Here is a 27,172-nt window from a genome sequence, read left to right as displayed (position 1 = left end):
TGTATGATTAAGGATACTCATTCAAGAGAAAAACTTGAGGATGCAATCAGGGAGAGTTTTGTGGTGAATTTCACAATACTCTTTATAAAGCTGTCGTCGGTAAAATAATTGGCCACTAATTTCACACTAAAAATATTTCAACTAATATATTTTTTCTTAATCTTATTCGACGACATGAATACCAATTACTATTTGTGTGTCAGCCTCAGAGTTCTGGAGTCGAGGATTCGATCCAAGGTTGGTCCTCACTGTGCATGTTCTCACCGGGCTTGCGTGAGTTTTCTCCAGGTATACTGCGGTTTCCTCCCTGTCAATCTAAATGTATGTTCGTCTCCTTGTTCCTTCAGATTGGCTTGCAACCAATTCAGGGTGTCCCCCACCTGCTGCCCACAGTTGGCTGTGATAGGTTCCAGCAACCCCCGTGAACTTTTTTTAGGTTAGGCAATAGGGGAAATTCATGAATAAATGAATGCACTCATGCTGTATGGTTAACTCTCTTAGGAACTCCTTGTTGATTTCGGGTCACTTCCTGTTAAGGATCATTTCCTATTAAAATCGAGTAACTTCATTTTCCTTTCGGTGCATTTCTGGGTCACCTCCTGTTGATTTTTGAGTTTTGTAGTTTATTTGGAGACATGTTGGGGTCATTTTCTGGGATATTGGGTCAACTGTTGATTTTGGGCTATTTCTAGGTCACTTTCTTTTAATGGTGGTCCGGTGATAGTAGTTGGCGTATCGGTCTCAAAATTATGGGGTCGTGGGTTCGATCCCAGATCGTTCCTCACTGAGGTTCTATTTTCTCCCTGGGCTTGTGTGGGTTTTCTCTGGGTACTCCGGTTTCGTGCTACATCCCAAAAACATGCATAGTAGCCTGATTGGACACTCCAAATTGCCCCTAGGTAAGAGTGTGAGTGTGAATTGTTGTCCGTCTCAATACCCCCCGCGACTCTTGTGAGGATAAGTGGTTTAGAAAATGAATCAACTTTATTCTAATATTGGCTCACTTAGTGTTCATTTTGGAGCTTTTCTTGGTAATTTTACGTAAATAACGGGGCATAATCCATTGATTTTGGGGCGATTCCAAGCCATTTGCTAAAGATGTTATTAATTAAAAATGAATTTAATATATATTAATAACATATGTTTATGGCCCCCAATAACATTAAAAATAAATTGGCAAAAGGTCCAGTAGCTTGATCAGCCAAGTGGCCCAGCGCCCAAACATAATTGTAGACAACTGTATATTTAAAAAAAAAATGCTTAAAACATATAGATAATTTAGCAATGATACTATTATCTTATTATTTCAACAGATTTTGCTGAACATTACTTAAGTATGGTGTTCATTTGTTTTGTGCAAATATCAACATTTCACATCCAAAAGAAACAATTTACACTGCACACTTGATAGAGTAGGTACAAATATTTCACCTCTTCTCAGAAAACAGAATCATCTTCCAAGTGTATCATAAGTATTCTTCTCACAAACCTTTTAACACTGTGGTTAAAGCATTTCAGTAAAAGTCTTCTTGCATTTCGCCAAAATCCATTGCACGAGCCAGTGGCAGTGAGCACTCGTAAGCGTGCTGTAGGGGCTTATACCCATGTTGCAATGTGTTGCCTGCCTATATACTTTCCTTTTTGTTCACTTATTTTCTGTCTTGTCATTATTGATCCCATTGAGCGATTTTCGTCTAATGTTTTGTGCCTTGTTTCGAAATACCGCTTGTGATGGCTCATTTAGGAAACAAAATAGAATTCATGCATATGAGACACACTGGCCTTGTCGCACTTGCTGTGTGCAAAATAAAAGCTTAAGCGTCATTCTGCTCATCTTAGAAGGTCTGTGTTTTAAATTCCACCTTTCTCATTTAAAATGTCATAATTCAGTCAAGTTTTTCACGGCATGTAACGTAAAAGCAACAGCAAAACAGCCATGGCGGCTGCCCCTCAAAGAATCCTGTTCCAAACATTGCTAGCCTCGCTCGCTCCTGTTCAAAATTGTCTTTACTAATTTAAAAGATGTTCGGAAGTCTGGACAAAATGGTGTTAACGTACAGATTCATCTCACATTCTGCCAGTTGGCAACCCCTGGTATAAAATGTTAAAGTTGTTTTAAATTTCATAGTATTTCAATGGGTGCATCTATTGTATGTCATTATGTATGAAATGTGAGTATAATGGGTTAATCCTCTCCAGTTTCTTTCTCATTTTTAATATGTTATGTTTACATGCTTGATATACCATATCTGCTAATGGTGCTCTAGTGGCAGTATCGATGGCAACCCAGTTATGTTTGCGTACTTTAATTGGATCTCCGCGTCACTCGCGTGTACCACATTAATGAAGCTGTCAGCTCTCTTCCTGAATTTCCAGCATGGCAAGCGGATAACCTGCGTTTGCTTCTTGCGGCCACGGTCCATTCGAAGCATGTTGCCGGGGCAGCGGGACAGGACACATCCCCCTTGACACGTGGCCAATTAAAATGAACGTCAAATGGCATATGCCCACATCAGAAAAGACAGCCAGATTTCTACTGTCCTTTGCTCAGTGAAGCAGTACATACATTTCGCTAGCTTTGACCTTTCCGGGGAAATCACATTTGCTTCAGTAAAAACATACATTTGCTATTAGTAAAAAAATGACAAAAAGTAGTTCATGGATAATAGTAGACTGTGGCGAGAGGGGAAAAGGATGAAAATACTAAGTGTACAAACAAAAACCATCAGATACTTCTCATCTGTCATCTCATTTTCTGAACCACTTTATCCTCATTTGGATCGCGGGGCCTGCTGGAGCCTATCCCGGCTGACTCCGGGCCAGAGGCGGGGTACACCCTGAATCAGTGGCCAGCCAATCGCAGGTCACAAGGAGATAAATAACCATGCACACTCACACCCATACCTAGGGGCAATTTATATTGTCCAATTAGCCTACCATGCATGTTTTTGGAATGTGGGAGGAAACCGGAGTGCCCGGAGGAAACCCACGGAGAACATGCAAACTCCAGATACTTAAGAACATTTGTATCACCTATTTATAAAAGTAGATAGAAATAGCCGGAGGCATAAGTAACCAGATAAAGCGACCTGGTGTCACGTCTTGTTAGGGATTTGGGTGGAGGTGTGTGTGTGCGTTTCGCCTCTTGTGTCCCTCCGGGCTTCCCTTACTCTTGTAAGAAAGCTGCGAGTGATTGGTAATCAGCCCTTGTGTTTGTATTCAAACCCTGTGTTCTGGTATGTCTGGTTGTGGGAATATTACCTCATGTACTTAGTGTTTCGTTTGGTCTCTGTCACGTAAGTCATGTTCTTGCCTCTTTGTCAGTTCAGTTTTGAGTTTGATAATCCTCTCCCTGCTTTGTACTGACCACTTTGCATTAAAACGCGAAATTCTGCACCAGCACTTCCCTCGCCAAGAGGATGCACTGTTAAATCCAATTGGGATTTTAAAGATAAAATCTGTGCGGATGATGAGCGATGTTTCAGTGATGGATCACTGTATTATGATTATTTTGTGCAAACATCCAGATTCATTCACATTAGCAGATTTCATGTGCGCTATTGGATTAAATTTATATTAGCTTTCCCCGATTGAATTTGAAGAGTGTTGATTATGCAGTAATGGCCTTTGTTAGCGTGCTAATGAAGGACTTGATTACTATTCTACTTAGTGGCTTACATCAGGAGGCAGCTGATGTGTTTGCTGAGCATCTGTTGGCGGTAATACACTTGCACACGTCCAACCATCTTTTCATTTGTAGGTGAAAGACGAATGGCCTCAACTTGCCAGTGCTCATCTTTCACTCACTTCCTCGGTTCAGTCTTTTTTTCCGCTGGGTCCGTCTTCTCAAATGACTTCACTTTGTCCGTTGTGTTCTCTTAACATTTCCATCACCTTCTGCGTTTATTTCCGGCCATTTGTCTTTTATATCTTTCTGGCTTTTGGACTCTACTTCTTTTGCCGTGCTTTTTGACGGGGAGAGACTGGTAGCAAATTATGACCATATCAAAATTGATCAAATGTCTGTCATTGTCAGTGGCCAATGAATTTAAATGCTGTCATTTTAGTTTTAGAAAGAACACAAAATATACTTATTTAACATAGAGTGGTGCCTTGATTTATGTCCAAGCTCATATCTCAAAACTCATATCTAACATCATCATTCTCCATTGGATTGAATTCTATTCTATATTCTATTCAATCCTCACTAATACCTAGGGACCATTTATAGTGTTTAAACAGGCTACCATGCATGTTTTTGGAATGTGCAAGGGAACCGGAGTACCTGGAGAATACCCACGCAAACCAGCGAGAACATGTAAATTTCATACAGGAATACCGACCGGGATTGACTCAGGACCCCAGAACTGTGAGGCCAATGCACTAACCACTCATTCGCCAGACCGCCCGAGTTTGATTTTTCACATCTTATTTTTTATGGCTAAAGAACAACATTAATTACATTCCGCAAATTTCATCTGCCACAAAATACTCCAGCTTTCTTTCACTTAGGCAGTGCAACTTTGAACTTATTTGAAAAAGTATACACGAATAAATTGCAATTATCTTTTCCGACTCGTTCACCTCCGCATTCCAGCAATCAAGTGTCATTTCGGCATGAAATGAAGTGACAAATCTTCCCAGGTGGCTTGTTGGGATTATTAGAGCGCCCCTTACCCACGCACGCGTATCCACACGCAGGCAAGTCTAATCACTGGCGAAGAGAACTCTTTAAGCCACTTGGCTGTGGTCTTGTGGGGATGGAAATAATACAGCTAATCAAGAGAGATCATCCTCAGTATCAACACTTCATTTTCACTTCAGTGTGATTTTCAGGTGGAACAGTAGTGTGTTGCGCACTCCATTGTATGGTTTTTCCATTTTACCTCCACAATTCTATATTTTCTTCATTCTTGCATCTTCCATCTTGTGCGTACTCTTAATGGTCGCAGGGGTTGCTGGAGCCTATCCCAGTCGACTTCCGGCAAAAGGCAGACTACATCCTAGATTGGTCACCAGTCAGCCATAGGGCACACAGAGAGACAGACGACCATTCACACTCACAATTATACGCTACTAGCGTAAATCGAACGTGAGCCTGCCTACACATGTGTATGTTTTTTTTCTTTTAATACTAATTTACTGCATACTCACATAATGGTAAATAAAGGCTATAATTGCTTGGTATTGTTTAACAGTGCTAGATGTCCAATTAATTTGAAGTGGGAAGGTAGCAGCAAATTGATGCCCTCAAAATAGCTAATACTTTACATTCAAGTGAGTATACAGTAATTTAAAATAAAAAAAAGGAATTTGTAATCAGTATTGGAAGCAAAAAAATGGTGGAACACCAAATCCAATCTTCCTTTTTTCACACTACCATTTGTTTCACCTTTGAAAATTCACATGATGTTCCTCTTATGCAACAGACTGTGTTTTTTTCAAACCCCCTTTTTATCATTGTGGCACTACTCGGTGCAACAAAATATCTTCATATTGTGGCCTACTTTTATCCAAGCCTAGCCTTTGTCCCACTACCAGTGCAAAAATGCAGGGAGATAGAACGCGGCGAACAATAACGCTTTGCTTTGCTTTGCTTTTTATTGAAGGCTATGATACGTATTGAAACATTATTTTTGTTTTTCTTAAGATTATTTCACACTTTTTGCCTGACTTCTTGATCTTCTGTAGCTGGAGGTGAGATGTTTTTTTTCCTAAAGTGACAAAACAGTGACTGTTTGCAAGAATTGTACTAGGGTTTTTGCAGAACGGATGAACAATCAGTTTTGAGAGATATCAACGTTGATCAAAGTCCAGCCATTATTTATAATTGGGCAAAACTGATTTCCCTTTATAATAAATGTCAGTTAATCTTGTCCTTTCAGTCAAAACACAGGACCCTTGTTTAACCTTTTTTTTTTTTAATCCTGTAGCGGTTGAAAGTAAGGCCAAGGCTAATTCATCAGTGCTTGTGCAATGGTATTAAAGGCAGTGAGATGTATTTGTGTCTTGGGTGAAGAATGAATGAATTAATCATTGTTTATTTGAGCCGTTAGTTGATGAAATATTTTTTTATGGTTTGAAATAGAAAAAAATGGATTTGGTTATAGAAAAGTATTCATTGATACATCTCCTCTATCACCAATTTACAAGGGGGTGCTGTACCTTGGTGCAGAGGTTCCCTTGCCTGACTTCGGTGAGGGCAGGCGCGGGCTCGATTCCTGCTGGTGGTGTTATGTTTAAGAGTGTGAATGGTCGTTTGTCTCACTGTGTGCCCTTCGGCTGACTGACGACCAGTCGAGGGTATAGTCTGCCTTTCGCCCAAAGTCAGCTGGTTTAGACTACAGTAGACCCCACAACCCTTTGGAGATAAATGAAAGAATGAATAATATTGATCATGCTACATGGGATTGTACACCTATTACCGTCAATTGCACTGAAACATGATTTTTTAACTGGGATAGGCTCCAGCACCGCCCACTCCCTTTCTGAGGTTATGCGGTTCAGAAAATGAATGAATGACAACCAATGAGTTATCAATTTATCGGAGCCACAATACATGTGTTAAGTTGTGCATCTAAAACAGTAAGACTGATGACGCAGGGGCAATAATTGAAATTTCAAATATGGAATCCCCTTCTCCAAAGACAGGCTTGATTGAATCAGCCGCCGTCTGCTGTCGCACAACAACACAAATGCACACGCCATTGTTGACACCAGCTGGGGCTAATGATGCGATGGCTGTGGCGGTATTGCCGCCACATGGAGTTTGCCTGTCTGAGACCAGCCGAGCATGTACAGGCCTTGCATACTGAAATACAAAGATTGCACTACGGGAACGTGATAAAAAGGTCTTTTGTTAGGTTTTTTTCCTTTGAGCGGCACACTCGAAAAGCGCTACAGTAAGCAAGTGCGGGAGTGGAAGGTGGCCCGGGTTAATTGGCATTGAAGTTTAAATTACTTTTTAAGTGCAGAAGGCATGTTTGTCCTCATTTTGCTGACTGGGAGTCAATTCTAAACACTGTTCGCAGAAAGGGAAAATTTGGAGGTAATGAAGTAGAATACCTCGCCGCGTGCAGAAAGAAGAGCCACTAACGGAAGTAGGGCTGTCACAAACAATTATTTTGGTAGTTGATTCATCGCCGATTGAGTCAACTCATTAACCATATAAATTACCGTAACTTTCAGGCTACAAATTGCTCCCACTTTGAACCCTGCGACTCATCTCATTTCCCCATCTCATTTCCTGAACCGCTTTATCCTCACTAGGGTCACGGGGGGTGCTGGAGCCAATCCCAGCTGACTGCGGGCCAGAGCCAGAGGACACCCTGAATTGGTGGCCAGCCAATCGCAGGACACAAGGAGATAAATAACCATTCAGGCTCACACTCATACCTAGGAGCATTTTAGAGTGGCAAATCAGCCTACCATGCATGGCTTTGGAACGTTGGAGGAAATCGGAGTATCTGAGAAAACCCACAAAGGCCCGGGGAGATCATGCAAACTCCACACAGGTGGACCGACCTGGATTTGAACCCTGGTCCCCCACTGTGAGGGCGACGTGCTAACCACTCGGCTGCTGGACCGCCCACTCCGGTGATTCATAATCCAAAATAAACAGCTGTTATTTTTATCTAGAAATATTATATAAATATGTATATGTACATGTAAGCAATATTTTTAGAATTTCGGCATATCACGTTTACATTGTAGGCTGTTTAAAAAATAAATCTTCGGAAATCTTGTGAAGTCTCATCTCGCAAGATTTTACTACAGGAAGATGGATGCCGAACAGGCTGGGATTGGCCATAGGGACTGCGTGGAGAGTTCCACCACCACCAGCCCAATGATTGTCCGGCGTCTCTCGTTCACTCGCTGTCATTTTTTTTTCGGTTGCTGAGAGGATCACAAAGTGAATGGTTTGTTTCCATTTACAACAACCTGTACCAGTACATACATATCAGCCATCTAAACAGCATTTGGATGGAGAGAACGATGTGTGACGTGTCCCTGGTGTCACGTGTGCAAAGAGCGAAAGGGTAGGAGACGATGCGCGAGGTTAGTCAATGGAATTGTCTCTTCTAATCTCATTTTTTGAACCACTTTATCTTCATTGGAGTAGCGGGGGTGCTGGAGCTTATCAATGGAATTGTAACATTTGAAAAAAAGAAATGTTATGCCAAGAGGGAGCAGCAGAAAAGGAGAATAACCACAAGTTTATTCATTACCCCACTACTACTACCGTGCCATTAAAATCTGAGATCCGTCAAAAAGTAATCAAAATACTTATACAGTGGTACCTCGAGATACGAGCTTAATCCGTTCCGGGACTGAGCTCGTATGACAAATTACTCGTAACTCGAGGTAAAGTTTCCCATTGAAATGAATGGGAAACAAATTAATTCGTTCCAACTCTCTGAAAAAAACACCAGAAACAGGATATTGGATTGAAAAAAAATGTTTTATTTCTTATAATTCGCCATATATTGACAAAGTAATAAATAACGAGTGGTTTAATAGAAATAAAGTGTTTAATCTAACTAAAATTGGCCGGATTTCGCCGAGGGGAGAGGGGCTTCGGTTTTTTTTTTCTTCCACACAACGCACTCGTAAACAGAACAAACACTCCACCCTCACGTTCGCTATCGATGGGCTGTTTGCTGTCGTACTATTCCCTTCAAAATATTCCGAAAATGATGCACACAAATGTCCTCACAATCGGAGAACGCACGACCACTTGCCAACGAGCAGCAAGCAGTCTTATCAGCGATCGCACCGCTGCTCATGGGAGCTTCGGGGGCGCTGGCTAGCGGCTCCTTTTAGCTTGTAGCATCTGTGTTCGCATCCCCTCGAACGGCGACTATGATAGAGTTGCTACCGGGGATGCTGTTGCGAGCCAGTGCCCCCGATGTTCTTATGAGCAGCCAACGAGCAGAGTCTTTTATCAGCGATCGCCCCGCTGCTCATGGGAGCTTCAGGGGCGCTGGCTAGCGGCTCCTTTTAGCTTGTAGCATCTGTGTTCGCATCCCCTCGAACGGCGCCTATGATAGAGTTGCTACCGGGGATACTTTTGCGAGCACGAGTATACTTCATTACGCAGAAAGCCCTCTTTTCACCGCGCATGCGCGTTGTGCGTTTCCTGGTCTGAATAGCTCATCCGGTGCTCGTAAATATTGTTATACACGAAAGATATGCCAAAAAAAATGCCATGGCAACCTGGCTTGGTCGCATCACGAAACTTTGACCGCATCACGGGCGAATTATTCGATCGAAATTTCCCCCGTAAGACGAGCATTCCGTATGACGAACGGTCGTATGACGAGGTACCACTGTAATAATAACAAACAAAACAATGATTTCTTGTCAATATAAAGTCCAGGGGCGGCGCGGCGACTGAGTGGTTAGAACATTGGCCTCACAGTTATGGGGTCCTGGATTGAAATTCAGATCTGTCCTCCTGTGTGGAGTTTACATGTTCTCCCTGGGCCTGCGTAGGTTCTCTACGGGTACTCCGGTTTCCTCCCACATTCCAAAAACATGAACAGTAGGCTGGTTGAACAATTAAAATTGCCACAAGGTATCAGTGTGAGCGTGAATGGTTGTCCGTCTCCCCGTGCCCTGCGATTGGCTGGCCACCTATTCAGGGTGTCCCCCTCCTCGTGTCTGAAGTGGGCTGGGATAGGCTCTAGCTCAGGGGTGGGCAAACCGGTCCTCAAGGGCCGCTGTGGGTGCAGGTTTTTGTTCCAACCGATCCAGCACAGTCGCTTTGAGATTTCTGCAGAAAACAAGAAGCACCTGACTGCAATCCACTGATTGCACTTGTAGGACACCAGATTGGTGAAAAGGTGTCCTATTTTTGAGCACTCCAACAAACCGCTTTCCTCCCCATTTGTCCTACGTGGAGCCAACCCTTTTATTTTGTTGTGGTTGAGCGTAACCTTTGTTTTTTTTCTTTGTTTGTTTTTTGTTTTTTGTTTTTTATTAGAAATTAAAATGTCAAACAAGCAGCTCGGAGTCTGGGAAGAGCGGCGGCAAGTTGCCAGAGAATAACAAGCGGGGCAATATCAGCGGTCATGTTTTCCGCCCCTTCCCCACATATGAGATTTCCATTTCCTAACGCTGAGCGAAAAGAAAATTAAACAATGCGAATGGAACGATGCTGCGCGAGCATTTATGCCGTGTAGAGGGGATAGGGGGAATTTACGAGGCTTCGCCGCCGTAAATACTGCGCTCGGGAAATGTGATTAGCCTCATAAATATGATATTCCCTGCTGTCCTACCCTTCACCCAAGGAGTCTTATAAAAGCATATGTTCAGGACCCTTCTCTGCTTTCCTCCATTGCCAGCCGTCCGTGTGCAAGCTTGAAGATCTTTCTTTAACATTACAACTCTGCCACATCATCTGGAGAATCATGTTAATTGGAAAACATAAATACATTATAAAATACTGTTAAAATAAAATACAGGGACCATGCCAAAGAGGCTGATCATTTAATGTAATGGTATTTGTGAAGATGTCCGGAGACATGGAAGTAATGTAACTAGTTTTGCTTTTAACAACCAGTTAGATTCAGAGCTTCCAACCTCCCTCGGCCCCATTTCAGGAGTACCCTTGTCCCATTTCCGGAGTTTATCCGGAGTGAATGCGATTCACGCAAAATCCATATGCGCTGAAGTCGCACAAGACGAATCATTCATCAGAACTCAGATGATTCACAATGCACTCTTGTTACCGAATTCTTTCGGTTTACAGTGCAGTTGTATCAAGATAGCGGAAGCCGTAGCAATGGTGTGAATTTCGAGGCATTTAAATTGGAAATTTGGTACTTTTCTGAAATGGTTTGCTTAATAAAAATGTATGTGACAATTTTGGGGATTTACGGAGTTTAGGGAGGTTGTCCGGAGTCCCGGAGTTTGTGCTGCATTTCCGGGTAAACTCCTGAAATTAAATGAAGTTATTGGCAGCTCTGGATGTCACCGAAGGCCAGTTCAATTTTTTTATTGGTAGTGTTTAACAGCGAACTAATGAATTGTTATATAGGTTTTACTGGTAAATCAAACTTTTTACATCAGGTCTATCGTCATTATCGCCATAAATAGAACTTTTCCTGGATTGCACATTTAGTCCATCTGAAGGTGCATAATTTGCACTGACTTTGATACTTTGAATGGGATACCAAATGCCATGGGGTTGTCCAATGTATTGAAGTATTGACACTAAAGTGTATCTGGATACTCAGTTATTGTATTTTCCACGGATAATGGGGGATATTTTCAGATTTTTCTCCTTAACTCATATAATAATTAATAAATAATGTAGGGCTCGATTCCTGCTGGTGGCAGGATGATTGTGAGTGCAAATCGTCGTCTGTCTCTCTGTGTGCCTTTCGGCTGACTGGCGACCGGTCTTAGGTGTGGTCTGCCTTTTGCCCGAAGTAAGCTGGGATAGGCTCCAGCAGCCCCCCGCACCACATATGAGGATGCGTGGTACAGAAGATTAATTAATAATATAGAAACCACAACTATTTGAAGTGGGAAGGCTGACAGCGCATGAAGGAACGTTAAATTCGGTGAAGAGGTCTGTTTGCCAATTGGCTCCCCTGGAAACAGTTTTTGAGTAATGCATGCAAAAAAAATTAAAATAGCAAAATCCTAATCGCAAGGGTTGGCATGACTTATCACAGCTGACTGGGGGAAAATCAGACTACATCCTAGAATGGTCGAAATAGCAACATAGATAATATATAAATAAACAGACAACACAATTCATTCCAATATCACTACTGACTAATGTATTATTTCTGATATTATGTTAACAGAATATTCTTCACTCTAAGAATAAAAAAACATTACTCACAAGTATATTCATTCATTCATCATCATCCCGTGTTACAGGAGCTATCCCATCTGATTTCGAGCGAAAGGCAGATTACACCCTAGACTGGTCGCCAGTCAGCCATAGGGCGCACAGAGAGAAGTACAACCCTCTGCAGCACAATCATACTGCACCTGAGTGGGAATCGAGCTGTGATAATTCTATCATTTTTCAGCAAATGATAAAATATATTGTAGCATATAGAAATATGCGCTTTTCGTAAATTTTAAATGTTTAAACATTACCTTCAAACACATTTAGCACTATTGACGATGATAGACGTCCAATCATCTGGCTTTTTTATACTACTACTAAATTAATTAATTGTCCAAAAATAAATATTTACCATTCCGTTGTTTCACTTCAGGTTGAATGGCTACGGAACGAAGAAATCATCGACCCGGCAGAGGACAGAAACTTCTACATTACCATCGACCACAACTTGATTATCAAACAAGCCCGTCTGTCTGATACGGCCAACTACACGTGCGTGGCTAAGAATATCGTGGCGAAGAGACGCAGCACCACCGCTACTGTCATTGTTTACGGTACGCATCTGGATCAAATTCTTCGTCTCTGTGTTGAACTTCTTTTCTTTCAGAGATCTTATTATAGAAAGCCATAACCCCATCGATTCGAAACCTTTGCCCACACAAAATGCTTGTGCAGTTTGAGGTCCAATGTCAGATTAATAGGTCGATTTTTGTTCTTCTTTCTTGGCTGTTGTGCCAAACTGATGTTTTTCCAACTTTTCTGAACTATTGACCTATAACAGAGTGAGCATCCTATTGATTTTTGTAAAAGAATACCCTAAGAGGTGGGAGGTAGCATAGCAAATAGGGACTATATGAAAAGATCTTTGACAGTTTAAAGTGAAGAGCAACTTAAAATATTTCAGGTCATAACAGATTTTGTGATGCTTGTCACGATACTAGAATTATTAAATTAGAAATTACTCAGTACCCTTTTTTACAAAATGTCTTTATTCACCTAATGGCTGCCATTGACATCAAAAGGCGCCCAATCTATTTAAAGTGGGATGGTGGCATTTGTATTCATTCACTGCCAACCTTCTACTTTAAATGGATTGGACGTTTGCTAGGGTAATAACAGAAGAATGATGCTGGACACTACACTAATGGCATCAGTCACAGTATTTCCTCTATACTGTACTCCGGTTTCTTCCCACATCCCAAAAATATACATGGTAGGCTGATTGATCACAGAATTTCCTTAGCCATGTGTGTATGTACGCATGGTTGTTTTTATTGGCTGGCAACCAATTCATGGTGTACCTCACCTACTGGTCTATGCTGGAGAGGCTCCAGCATCCCCACCCTCCTCGTGTGGATGAGCAGCTCGGAAAATGAATGAAATGCTGTCCTTTTCTCGTCCTAAAGTCAGCTGACACTCAGAAGGCACTCAAGAATGGAGAGGGATGGATTATGGTATATTTTGCGCGCAGCATTTAAAATACTTTTGCCACCTGCCGCTTGAAATTAGTTCTGCACTGGTGCCAACTGTATCACTGTCATTGCACTCCACCGGATCTGCCTTAGCCAGTGTTTCCCAGCCAAGGCATATATTTTACATGAGTAGAATCTCACACTACACCACCAGAAACAATTGTCACACTCATAGTATTGACTCTAAAAAAATACACCAATGAGTTAGGTGAAAGTTAAATCGTACTGACATGCTCAAATAAGCCAAGAAGTATTATAACAATAATGAAAAAACTAAAATAATAAAAGCATTTCCTGAGCTACTATCTGACCCCTCATCTCTGCTTGCTGCCAATCTTAGAAGCGACAAAAAGAATGTGCATAAATACAAACAAAAAAACACAAAAAAACATATCCTAATATTTCCCTCCAGTGCATCTGCCGCCGAGCGCTTCAATCAGAAATAACTGCATGCATTTTTTGTGTGCACTGGCTATAGACAGACAGCCCAAGATGGAGTGGTTTGACACTGATGTATACTTACAGAAATAGATTGTTCAATCTGCGGGTTCAATCTCCTCTGCACCCCCCCGGGGGCCTGGCTGACGCTGTTGACAAGGTGAAAAAGTTGCCGGGTGGATACATCAAAATGTGGTGGAGAGGAAATACAGTGAAAAATCAAGAATTCCACATCCTGTTAACCCTGAACAGTTTCTTTAGTCATCAGGGTACATGATATGCTGCTCAAATTGTTCTCATTTCCAACTTATCTTCCTCCTTCCTTTACATTGCCATTTGACTCTTTGACTCTAAATATATTGTAACATTATGATCCAGTAAACTCGTGCCAAACATTTACACAGTCTTCCCTAATGCATAGTACAGCCAAATAGATTATGCAATTTTTGGAGAGTGTGGATACTTTGTTTGCTTAATGGTAAACTCCTGTGGGTGACTTGACTCGTTCATTTCTTGTTGATTTAGGAGCATTTCCAAAACATTGCCTGTTCATTTCAAATCACTTCCTATTTATTTTGGGGCATTTCCAGTAATTTCCTCAACATTCTGTCAACCGTGTGTTGATATTGTAGTAACTCTGAAGATTTTTGACAAATTTGTGGCTGTTTGTTCACCCATTTCTTCATTTTCGGAACTGCTTTATCCTCACAAGGGTCGCGGGGGATGCTGGAGCCTATCCCAGCTGACTTCAGGGGGGAAACCCTGACTCGGTAGCTAATCGATCGCAGGGGACGAGGAGACGGACAACCATTCACACACACTCATACCTAGGGGCAATTTAGAGTGTCCAATCTGCCCACCATGCATATCTTTGGAATGTGGGAGGAAACCAGAGTACCTAGAAGAAACCCATGCAGGCCCAGGGAGAACATGCAAACTCCACACAGGTGGAACAACCTGGATTTGAACATAGGACTCCAGAACTATGAGGCCGACATGCTAACCACTCATCCGCCGGTCCGCCTGCTGTTGTTTGTGCCATTGGAAATTTTTGTCAAGTTTCGCGACATTGAACATTTTGCTGCAACTGGCTGATAACTATTGTGAGCTATAATGTTTTAAATTCTTAAAACATTTGTAAAAAATATATATATATATATATATATATATATATATATATATATATATATATATATATATGTATATATATATATATATATATATATATATATATATATATATATATATATATATATATATATATATATATATATATATATATATATATATATATATATATATATATATATATATACGTATGATTGAGCCTTTTTGGTCAAAAGCTGGTATTTTTGCACAATTTTGAATGTAAAATCAAGGGAGGAACTGCATTTTGAGGTTAGAATGCTGTAAATGTGTCAAAGTGTGTGGACTGTCCAATGACCTAATCAATTGGCCGGGTAAAAAATGCAAACATTACACCTATATGTGGAGCTTTGCTTTCCCCCACAACAAATAATAGATTTTTCTAATTTTACAGTCAATGGCGGCTGGTCTACGTGGACAGAGTGGTCGGTTTGCAACAGCCGTTGTGGACGCGGTTTCCAGAAACGAACCCGAAGCTGTACTAACCCTGCCCCTTTGAATGGCGGACTGCCTTGTGATGGACAGGCTATCCAGAAATTGCCTTGTACTTCTTTGTGTACTGGTGAGTTTGAGCATAATGTTTTGTTTGTTTGCTCTAGTGTTGTATTTAGTGTCCATAAAAAATGGTGAATGTACATTTGTGGTGACGCCACATGAGTTATTGTTCGATTGCTGCCAGCCCCCGAGTTAAATTGGATGCCTCTCGCTGTCAGTGTCAGCCAATGGATAAAAAATACATTTTTCTAGTAATTGTTCATTTCATGCTAATATTTTGTAGTCATGCGGAATGGAGTTGAAATGTACGTGATTAACACAGACTTCATTGCACTGTAATGGATTAAAAAATGTTTCCTCTGAACATTTCATTCAGTCACTCTTTTGTGTGCAAACTCATGTTTCATATTTATAGTTTTGCTTTACTTCCGAGGGCCATTTTTGTCAACTAAGCTCACAATTAATCTACTAATTAATTGTCAAATTAATACACAACGTTTTTGATATTCATGAGTTATTAACAGGATTTTTTGTCAAAACTTGTCAAAAAGCTCTTGATTGCAAATAACTTATTTTTGTCTTTTGTTTGTTTTATTTACAAACAAAATAGAGAAAAAAGTAAATATTCTTTTCTTTTCTTTATTTCAATCATTTTTATCCAGTCATGCATTCATTTTCTGCTCCATTTTATCCTTGCAGGGGTCTCGGGAATATTTTAAATATTTAATTCATTCATTCATTTTCTGCACCACTTTATCCTTGCAGGGGTTGTGGGAATATTCTAAATATTTAATTCATTACTTCATGTTCTGTACAGCTTATCCTCACAAGGTTGGGTTCATCTAGCTCTAGCCTATCCCAGCCAACAATGCACACCAGGCGGTAGGTGAAGTACATCGTGAATTGATGGCTAACCAATCGCAGGCCACAAGGAGACAGACAAACATTCATGCTCACACTCACACCTAGGGGCAATTTAGATAGTTCAAGCAGCCTACCATGCATGTTTTGTTTTAACATACGTATATATAATTTTTTAATGATTTTGTTTTTTCTGCCTCCCGTTGACCTTAAAAACAAGCGGTGTTGAAAATGAATCAATGTCCATACCCTTGGATTTTTGCAGTCCTCGATCTTTCATTGGGAACTACAGAAATGACATAAATATTTTATTTGGTGATATACTCATCTCATTTCATTTTCTGAACCGCTTTATCCTCATTAGGGTCATGGGGGGGGAGGGGGCTGGAGCCAATCCCAGCTGTCTCCGGGCCAGTGGCGGGGGACACCCTGAATTGCTGGCCAGCCGTTCGCAGGGCACAAGGAGATGAACAACCATGCACACTCACACCCATACCTAGGAGCAATTGCATTGTCCAATCAGCCTACCATGCATGATTTTGGAATGTGGGAGGAAACCGGAGTACCTGGAGGAAACCCACGCGGGATCGGGGAGAACATGCAAACTACACACAGCTGGGCATGACCTTGATTTGAACCCAGAGCTGTGAGACTGACGCGCTAAACACTCGCAACACCGGGCCGCCCACGCTCTATGTATATTTGTTAAATGTAAAGTCAAGTATCAAGAGGTTAAAATTCTTGGTAAAGACAAAAAAAATCAAGAGAAGGCTTTTCAGCTTTTGTTATTCTTGAAAAAGTCCCCAAAAAGTCTGGCTGAGATTGGCGTTCATAAATATATTTAGTAACATATTGATACCATCTTAATATAATCGTGGTTATGTTTTTGATTGCCCCAGTGGACGGCGAGTGGACGGAATGGAGTAAGTGGTCAGCCTGTGGGACAGAGTGCACCCAATGGAGGAGACGGGAGTGCAACAACCCGGCGCCCAAAAACGGAGGCAAGGACTGCGACGGTCTGGTACTTCACTCTCAGAACTGTACCGACGGACTCTGTATGCAAAGTGAGTCAGATAGCTCATAAACATGCACCGCAATTACTTTTTAAAGGAATGCCTCGTAAAGGCTCTTTGTTACACAATAGGTATTCTGTCATATTTTGCGACCCATCAGAAATTGCTTCTTTGCAGTTCTGCGCATGTGTACTTACGTATTTGTGTAACGCCCACAAGGTTTTGCTTTCATTGTCTACAAACTCAAGCATCTGTGACTAAAGCACTCAACACAATTAATTTAAAAAGGTGCAATGGAGCCATCAAAATTCTACCCCGCCAAAAAGTACCAATTAAAATCCCATCTAAAGTAGGTGTGATTTGTGATTTGGGTATTGAGGTAAATATCATAGATCTTTTAATGCATTAAGTACTGGAAGCATTTTTTGACAGGTCCGAAGAACCAACAAAACATGCTTCCCCATAATAATGGACGTAGATATAACCGAAAAAATGACTGGCAAAAACTGATATCAGATATATCAGATAACTCTGAAAAGAAAGAAAAATCTGATAGAACACTGGCCTGGATAGTTTACAACCACGGTGATGTCAAGTAACTGGCATTGGTCTTAAGGAATCCAAAACTTGATATTTCTACACAAGAAACAGAATTGCAAAAGTATGTGAGCTTGGAATTTGCATATATATATATATATATATATATATATATATATATATATATATATATATATATATATATAATATTGCATCTTCTTGTTCTTTTGTATGGTGCCTTCTTCTCTGCACTTTGTGGCATGTTTATCACTAGTAGACACCCAATCCAATTTGTACTGGGAGTGTGGCTGCAAATGAAGTTTTATTTTTATTTCAACCCTCACAGTTCAAAATGACTGGAAAGGTAGTGCCATCAGATTTTAAATTTATTTTTTGTTTTACGTATTGCTTATCCTCACAAGGCACTAGAGTTTATCCCAGCCAACTATGGGCAGCAGCCAACCACGCTCACATTCATACTTAGAGCAAATTTAGAGTATTCAGCAAGCCTACCATGCATTTCTCAGGATTTGGGAGGAAACCAGAGTACCGAAAGAAAACTCATGCCGGCCCAGGGAGAACATGCAAACTCCGCACAGAAAGGACAGAACCCACTTGGGATTAAATCCCCAATCTCAGAACTGTGAGGCAGACGTGAGAAGCACCTGGTGACCATATAAAGACCAAAGTATCGCTGCCACCTTATCCCTTCCCAAATGGATTGGACATGTATCACCTTTAATGGCATTGAATGAGTTTATGTTACCATGCAGCTTGCAGCATTTAAGTGGTCCATTATTTGTTTCTTTTTATTCATCAAGCATGACTATTACTGTTCCATCCGCCTGATTCATACCACTTTTCCTCTCAGGAGGCTTTCTGCTTTCAGGCCTTACATTCATTCACTTTCTCTCGCTCACCCACCGGTCATATCACTCAGTCGAGCCAAATCCTCAGTTCCCACCAGAACGTAATAAGACTCATAAAAAGCACCAGACACCTTACCAACTGAACTAAAATTTGGCTCATAAAAACCAATTTTTTGTGTTTCCAAAAAAGCTTTAAAGGTTAAGAAGCGAATCAAGCTGCGCTCCTCCAAGGTACAGGCAATTATTTTTGTTGACTTGCAGCAAGAAGTGGAGTACCTTGCTTACTCATTGTACCGAGAGTAATTGGCAGATATTTGACATGAGCGCAGGAGAGAAAATAGCGGATTGTATTTTTAGATCCCGACACGCACATCGGTTCTCATGTGTGAACCCATCAAACAAAGATACAGGTTTGAGGGTGTTGAGCGTGAAAACAACTCTTTATTAGCTAGGAATGATCAACCAGCGACTTGTCATAATCAGTGTTTTTTCCACACTTTTCCAAATTAGGTAGTCTTCTCTTGACATAGCAAAATGTCTAAAACTAAATTAAACTACAATAAATAAATATAAAACTAGAGGAACATCCAGAAAGCACACTCTCACCCGATGTAGCCAGACTCAAAACGTTGCCATATTTGGTAGTGATATTAGTCCCTTTTTTGTACCCCTAAATGTCATCACTTTTTTTCTTCTCACCAAATCACTTTCCCACTAAATTTAACTCAATTAATTTTCATCTGGCTTACTAATGAACTTGTATCGCAATTAGTCTTCCTTTCTCAGCTGCCTTGGCTCCACCCAATAAAAATATCTCCAAATCAGAAATTATTGTCACACCAAAAATGAGGTGCTGATTTTTGCAGTCAATATTTAAAAAAAAAACAGCCAGATTTGAGTGCCAAATTTGTTTTATACACGTAGAGACGATTACAAGTTGAATAGGACCGAGACTTGATCGTTCACTGCTGCCCTACGCGTCATTATTATTGCTTGACTTTTAATGTACATTTATGTTTTTTTTCTGTCAAATCAATTACTCTTCCTGTTTATGTATTAACTCTTTGATTTGCTTTATTTAGCTTTTTTTGCCATCACTAGTAATGAAAATTTGCTTCATGGCTACATCTGATGAATTTACATTTATAATTTAACCCCCCTAGTTCAAATTAAATATATATCTTTCTCAATGGCAGTCAGTAAAGTCATCTTAGGCGTCTTCTCCACCGAACATATTAATGCCTGACCTCAAATTAATGCCTCTCATTTCCCAATCAGACCAAAAATAACATGGCATCAAAACATGCAATCAACGTGTTACTAGTCTCTTTGTGATGCTATCACATTCAGACAAGATTATTCCATAGAGTTAATGTTGTACTAAATTGAGCTTTTCTTCTTTGGGTCATCCATTCAGGCTCATTTCCTCCGATTGACTTTCCGTCTTCGTAACGACTCGACACACCGGCCTTATGTTTCAACTACTTCCTATAGCGCTAACAGGAAGACATAAAATGTGTCAAGCAGCAGCACGTAGAATGTCTCTCGCTTATAAATTTTAGATCTGTCGTCTTTTAAAGCTGTGGTAATCTCCGGAGATGGCAGAGCGGTTGTGTAATATTTTTTATGGTGTTTGTATTTGCATCAAACAAAAGCCCAACTTCAGGTAAAGGAAAAAATTAAGATTGTTACATTTGGACTGAGAAGGTTGCGATGGAATAATTTATCATGGGCAAACATTCCATACAATAATGGGAAATATTAATAATTTTACACTATTTTGTTACCTTACAGCCCTATTAATAATTGAAGAAGAAGAAAAGATTCCCCAAAATGCCCTTTGATTACTTGACAACAACAGTATGTTTTTTTTTGTTTTTTTGTTTTTTCAGTTTATTTTAATAATGCTTAAAAAAAATCAAAAACAGACTAATAACTCAATGGGAATAGTGTGCTTCCGGAATAAATTTGCAGCATGTCAACTTTTCCACATTTTGTGATATTACTGACACCATTCAATCCCCCAATTTTTTATGACTTGCAATTACTAGTCAAAACACTCTCAGGTTGATTTTTCCAATTTATTTTAAAAAGTATATACTGCACGTACTTTTGAGTGGCTCTTCATGAAGTGATTTTTAGCTCCTCATTTTTCGGTAGTTTAAATAGCCTCACCATGTTTTTAGTGCATTATGCACAACCAGGGAATGTACATATTAAAAGGATTGTGGTATTGATCCTTGCTAAAATGGAAAACCAATGGACTAAGCAGGAAGGCTTATTTGTCGTGGTTGGGGTGGACCAGAAAGGAGGCTGTGATGACACATAGCCGCAATTTAAATTTGCCTGAAACAAATCCTGGCAAAAATCCTGAGCTTCTGTCTATAACTCAGAGAACAAACCCTTACTTGATCTCAGTTAGTGCCCATGTTTTCAGCCATTTAGATATATTTAAGTCATCACCAAAATAAGTTTACATTCCTATCAAATATCTCAATCAAATGTTTGTGGTGTTATCTCTTTAGCACCCTTTGACAGATGTGCTAATGATTAGGAACAAATGACATGCAATAAAAGTAACACATTTTTTGTTTAACATCAATACATATCCACAATGCTGATCGAGTGGGTCACTGTGTCATGTTGTTGTCCCATTTTTTTCATTCACTCTATCCATCCTTCATCCCTTTCTTTTGTCCCCAAGGTTCATTGTTTGAGACGTCCAAAGAAAAGAGTGATATAGGATTCACATGTAAGTTTTTATCCTTCATTTTTTTTTCTTTTGTTGCATGTTTAGGTATGTGTATTCGTGTTGTTCTCTTATCTTAAGTTCAGTGTATTTATTGTTCCAGAAGCTCAAATTATTGTTCACAGTTGCCAGCGTGACATGGATGTGAATCAAAGGCATGTCATTGATTTAATTTGAGCAACAATGGATTTTGGGTGAAAATATGTTGTTCAAAGATTGAAAACAAAGAGTGTCAGAAAACATGTTGTCCATTTTTAAGCAGTTTTTCAAGCAGTGCCCAGGTGTTTCATTAAAAAAAAAGTTTTCAAAAGGAATGGACCTCTACTAATGACAAACTGATTTAAATTCACAGCAGATGGATGAAAAGGGCCACATTACTGAATCGTCAACGGCACTGGAAAAAATAAATACTTTTGCTCTGACCTTATGATCCAAAAATTTAATAATTACTCCATTTCATATTTCAAACAGATCCTGCAATTTGATGATCATCCCTTTGTTTGCTCGAGTTACAGTAACAGAAACATACAAATTCAATGTTGACCTCTTTGACGATCAGAAATATAATATCATGATATAACTCTGTTAAATATCTACATGTTACTGTATTTAATGAATAGAAATATATGATCTAAAATCAGATGGTAACTTTGCAAAATCGACAAATATTGATATTATGGTATCGTCTTAAAATTGGTAAGGCAAAAACTTCCATGCCACTTATCCTCACTAGGGTTGTGGGGGGTATTGGAGCCTATCCCAGCCAACCACGGGCAGCAGGCAGGAGAGACCCCGAATTGGTTGCTTGTCAATTGTAAAGCACAATGGAACAGACAGCCACCGACTCTCACAATCACACCACCACCGAGTGCGAATCGATTCCACCATGTTTTGAGACAGATTTCTACATAGCCTCAAAGAATAGTCAATTGTCTGAAAAAACAAATTTCAACATTATTAGGACTAGTGCCAAGATATATATATATATATATATATATATATATATATATATATATATATATATATATATATATATATATATATATATATAGGGCCGCCGGTGGATGAGTATTTAGCGCGTCGGTCTCACAGTGGGGGATCTGGGTTCAAATCCAGGTCGGTCCACCTGTGTGCAGTTTGCATATTCTCCCCGGGCATGTGTGGGTTTTCTCCAGGTACTTTAGTTTCCTTCCACATTCCAAAGACATGCATGGTAGGCTGATTAGACACTCTAAAATTGCCCCTAGGTATGAGTGTGAGCGTGAATGAATGGTTGTTTGTCTCCTTGTGCCCTGCGATTGGCTGGCCACCTCTGGCCAGAAGTCAGCTGGGATAGGCTCCAGCACCCCCCGCGACCCTAGTGAGGATAAAGCGGTTCGGAGGATGAATGAATGAATGTACGAGTGAATTAATTTTTCGTAAGTAGAGACAAATTTTACATTGAATAAGCATAATTAATTTCTTGAACTTTAATACTTCCCCCTAAGCCCTATAAAAGCTATAAAAGTCTGCTATATGAATGCAAAAAGGAGCAAATGATAAGAACATTATTTATCAAACCATTAACAGAATACCAAATTGAAAGATATTTTCTATTCCATCGGAATTGCAATTGGCAGTTCAGTAAACGTACACACACATAAACACAAAACTTAACACCTTCAAATTATGTTACGCACACTCAGAAAAACTCAAGAAACAACCCTCTGACAAACGAGGGTCGAAGGTACGCGAATCAGGAGACCACCCGGCGCTGCTCTGCCATTGTCTGGATCTGGCTCTAACGATCACCTACAGTGCGCTGACTTTGGTATCACGGAAACACAGCTTACTTCTAGCCAATGGGAGCGCCAGCGACGTGTTGGGAGATAGCCACTGGTAAAGCAACTCTACCACGATATTTTAAAATAACTGGACACAGAAAGTGTATTTAAGTTTCGGGGATGTCTGATTTCATTGGATGTCTCCTGACTTGAAGTGTTTTCGTGTTTTGGAACAAAGGATTTCCCATTAAGGCTTTTCGTAACCTGAATATATTGTATGTAGAAGCATTTGTAAGTAGAGGTCCCACTGTACTCCCCTATCCGATTTTGTAATTTTAGTGTTCTAATGGTAATGATACAGTATCGGTGCAATGTTAATTATGATATTATCTTTGTGACAATTGATATCTTTTTAAATGTAAAATCCTTTGTATTTTCCCTTATTACTACAATATGTCTCTTATTCTTCTTTTATTTGCATGACCTCCTCAAACCTTCACTATTTTTTCATAGTATTACAACTTTATCCATGTAACATCCATTTTCTTATCCCTACTTTTTTCCCGTATCTTTATTCCCTAATTTAAAAATATTGAGTTCCACATTTTTCGCTAATACATACCAAATAAACCCCATGGCTTCTTCCCATAATATTACGTCTTTCTCATTCGCCGTGCCCATGATACATCTCAGTAAACAATAGCAGCATAACTCATGTTACCCGCATGTCCTTAGTCAGCCTTTACGTCTTCTTCATTTCATCACTAGCCATTCTGTCATGCCGCCTTGACAGAGTGCAACCTCAAATCACACACTGGTCCAAACACATTATTCATCCACGCGGCTGGAAAGTGTCCACCCACGTCCGGTGGTATTTTTTTCCTCTCTTGGCTCTCCTTGACATGACAACCTGTAAAATAGCATTAAAGAAACAATAAATAAACTTGAAAGTTATGTTTCTGGTGCTGTAGATGTTTAAATAAAAAGTCATTGATTAATCAACTTCATAATAAGAATCGAACTGTGACCACTACGGAGGAGCATTGTCAACCATTAACTCTTTCAATCCCATTGATTGAATTGAAAGCTTTGTTGTCATTATACATACACGCTGACACCATAAAAGGTATGGACAGGGCCGGATGACTTGATCCCTCCCAAGAGATTAAGGCAGTCACAGCAACATGGTCTGCGACACAGCCATGCCTCCTCACACAATTGATGGTTGAGGGGTGGGCTGGGTCATTCACTCCTGGGAGATTTATTTCATTTGCCTATTTTATATTGTATTAGGAAATATGATCATTGTATTATATACATATTTATAGAAATACTGATTAATGCAATTGTGAAAATCATGACAACAAAAACATTTCTAAATATATATATATATATATATATATATATATATATATATATATATATATATATATAAATATATATATATATATATACATATATATATTTAAAGTTTGAACCTTTAATTATATTCTCTGCTCGAATGAAGTAATAAATATCTAACAAGATTTGTATCTTTAAAAGGTCATATAAGTATTGTATGTCAACACAATAGAATATTTGTGGACCCAGTGATTAAACATTGACCATATTGAAAGCCTGTATAGTTTACCAAGAAAATGTGTAATACCACCTGAAATTTGTCAGTAATTATTACTTGTACATCCTTGAATGGCGGCCCGGCGGATGAGTGGTTAGCATGTCGGCCTCACAGTGGGGGACTTGATTTCAAATCCAGGTCGGTCCACCTGTATGTTCTCGCTGGGCCTGCGTGTGTTTTCTCCGGGTACTCTGGTTTCCTCCCACATTCCAAAGACATGCATGGTAGGCTGACTGGACACTCTAAATTGCCCTTAGGTATGAGTGTGAGCGTGAATGGTTGTTTCTCTCCTTGTGCTCTGCGATTGGCTGAACACCAGTTCAGGGTGTCCCCCATTTCTGACCTGAAGTCAGCTGGGATAGGCTCCAGCACGCATTTCATGAACTTTAATACTTCCCCCTAAGCCCTATAAAAGTTACAAAAGTCTGCTATATGAATGCAAAAAGGAGCAAATGATAAGAACATTATTTATCAAAGCATTAACAGAATACCAAATTCAAAGATATTTTCTATTCCATCGGAATTGCAATTGGCAGCTCAGTAAATGTACACACACGTAAACACAAAACTTAACACCTTCAAATTATGTTACGCACACTCAGAAAAACTCAAGAAACAACCCTCTGGCAAACGAGGGTCGAAGGTACACGAATCAGGAAACCACCACCACCCGGTGCCGCTCTGCCATTGTCTAAAGCTGGCTCTAACGAGTGTTCCACCAACCTACCAGACATGTTTTGGGGATGTGGGAGGAAACTTTTTAAATATTATACTTAATTAAATATAATAGTTCATTTTTATATTGTATAATGCACATAAAAAATATGTGACTTTAATATAGAGGAGAACATTCATTAAATAAAAATCACGAGCAACGAGAGAATCACTCTCAGAGGGCTGGCATCCTTCTCAACAAATTCAAAGCATCACTAAATATGCGACTTCTTTGACTTTTGACTCTTTCTTGTCTAATCATATCGCCTACACTGCAAATTGGAATTAAATCGGCTAATCAATTATCAAATTAACATAGAATTTCTTATCTGATTTGTGTCACCTCTGAATTTGAATCTAATCTTGATTTTAATCACCCATACCGTTTAATATTACAAACATACTTTTCAAGTTTGATAATAATCCCTTTATTCTCTCTTGAGTTATAATTACCAAAATACAAAAAGCGATATGACAATGCTATATTTTGTTAGTTTTTATGCTATCTTCATTTTGAATGTGAACAGCATTTGTCATGGGCAATCTGTACTCCACATTTTATTTAGCAGTGCCAATATACAAAGACACCTCGCTACTTCAGTTATCGCTGCTTCACTACATCGCAGATTTTTTTCTGGGGAAATTTTTTAAATCTTTTTAATTTTCTCATTCATTCATTCATCCTCCATACCACCCATCCTCGAAAGGGTTGCAGGGGTTGCTGGAGCCTAACCCAGCTGTTTTCCGACATAAGGCTAACTACACTCTAGACTGGTCGCCAGTCAGTCGTAGGGCAGACAGATAAACAGACGACCATCCGCACTTTCAAGCATACCTGCGGGAATCGAGCCCACCTCTGCCCGCAACAAAGTCAAGCGAGTGAACCTCTACACAATGAAGCGGCTTATTTTTTATTTTGTATAGTTTTATTATTCATAAAAATGTGAAAATCTACGCTGAAACTCGCAAGCGGGACAACTCCCCTGTCTTCCGCTTGCTACTAGGACTCAGCACTGAATAATTTTTAATTTTCTTTAAAGATAATAAAAATGTGGAAATCCATACCAAAACTCATAACCAGAAGCCAGAATTATTATTATTTTTTTAATAGGGGTGACCCTACTTCCCGTATTTTCACTTTTCGCGGGGGGGGGGTCCCGGTGCGGGCAGGCGCAGCCTCACTTCCCACTGGTGCTGGCATGATTGGGGGTGCAGTGGTCGTTTGTCTCTCTGTGTGCCCTACGGCTGACTGGCGACCAGTGTAGGGTATAGTCTTTTGCCTGACGACAGCTGGGTTAGGCTCCAGCAACCCCCGCAACCCTTTCGAGGATGGGTGGTATGGAAGATGTATGAATAAATGAAAGACATGTAATTGAGACTAAGTGGAACCAGCACTTCATTTTGACTTTAAGTGTATTCCTGAATCGTTCTTCATTAAATTTGATGTTGTCTTTTCTACCATTTCTCATATCAACATTTTTTTCTTCTTAGCTTGTTTCTTTTTATACCCTTTTTGTATGAGTGGAATGCTGTGTGCATTAATGACTGGATGAGAAAACTTTGAAAACACTCATAACATATTGAAGGGGTACCGTTGTAAAATAATTACCAAGCTTATTAATATGGAA

General features: G+C 39.8%; 1 protein-coding gene across 3 annotated transcripts in view; it reads left to right on the top strand.

Annotated features, from left to right (window-relative positions):
- The window catches only part of LOC144074277 (netrin receptor UNC5C-like), a 238,936-nt gene that overhangs the window by 177,732 nt on the left and 34,032 nt on the right, over window positions 1-27,172 (top strand). For 2 of the 3 annotated variants that reach the window (XM_077600617.1, XM_077600615.1), the window contains 4 exons: window positions 12,243-12,423; window positions 15,320-15,487; window positions 17,181-17,345; window positions 21,405-21,452. In XM_077600617.1, the coding sequence (XP_077456743.1) occupies window positions 12,243-12,423; window positions 15,320-15,487; window positions 17,181-17,345; window positions 21,405-21,452 (562 nt within the window). The remainder of the gene's footprint in view (window positions 1-12,242; window positions 12,424-15,319; window positions 15,488-17,180; window positions 17,346-21,404; window positions 21,453-27,172) is intronic. The other variant, XM_077600616.1, reaches the window with a different exon arrangement.

Source organism: Stigmatopora argus, chromosome 5 (assembly GCF_051989625.1).
Source record: "Stigmatopora argus isolate UIUO_Sarg chromosome 5, RoL_Sarg_1.0, whole genome shotgun sequence".
Classification (NCBI taxonomy): domain Eukaryota; kingdom Metazoa; phylum Chordata; class Actinopteri; order Syngnathiformes; family Syngnathidae; genus Stigmatopora; species Stigmatopora argus.
Note: the sequence above shows the minus strand (reverse complement) of the source record. Positions and strands in the feature narration are given on the sequence as shown.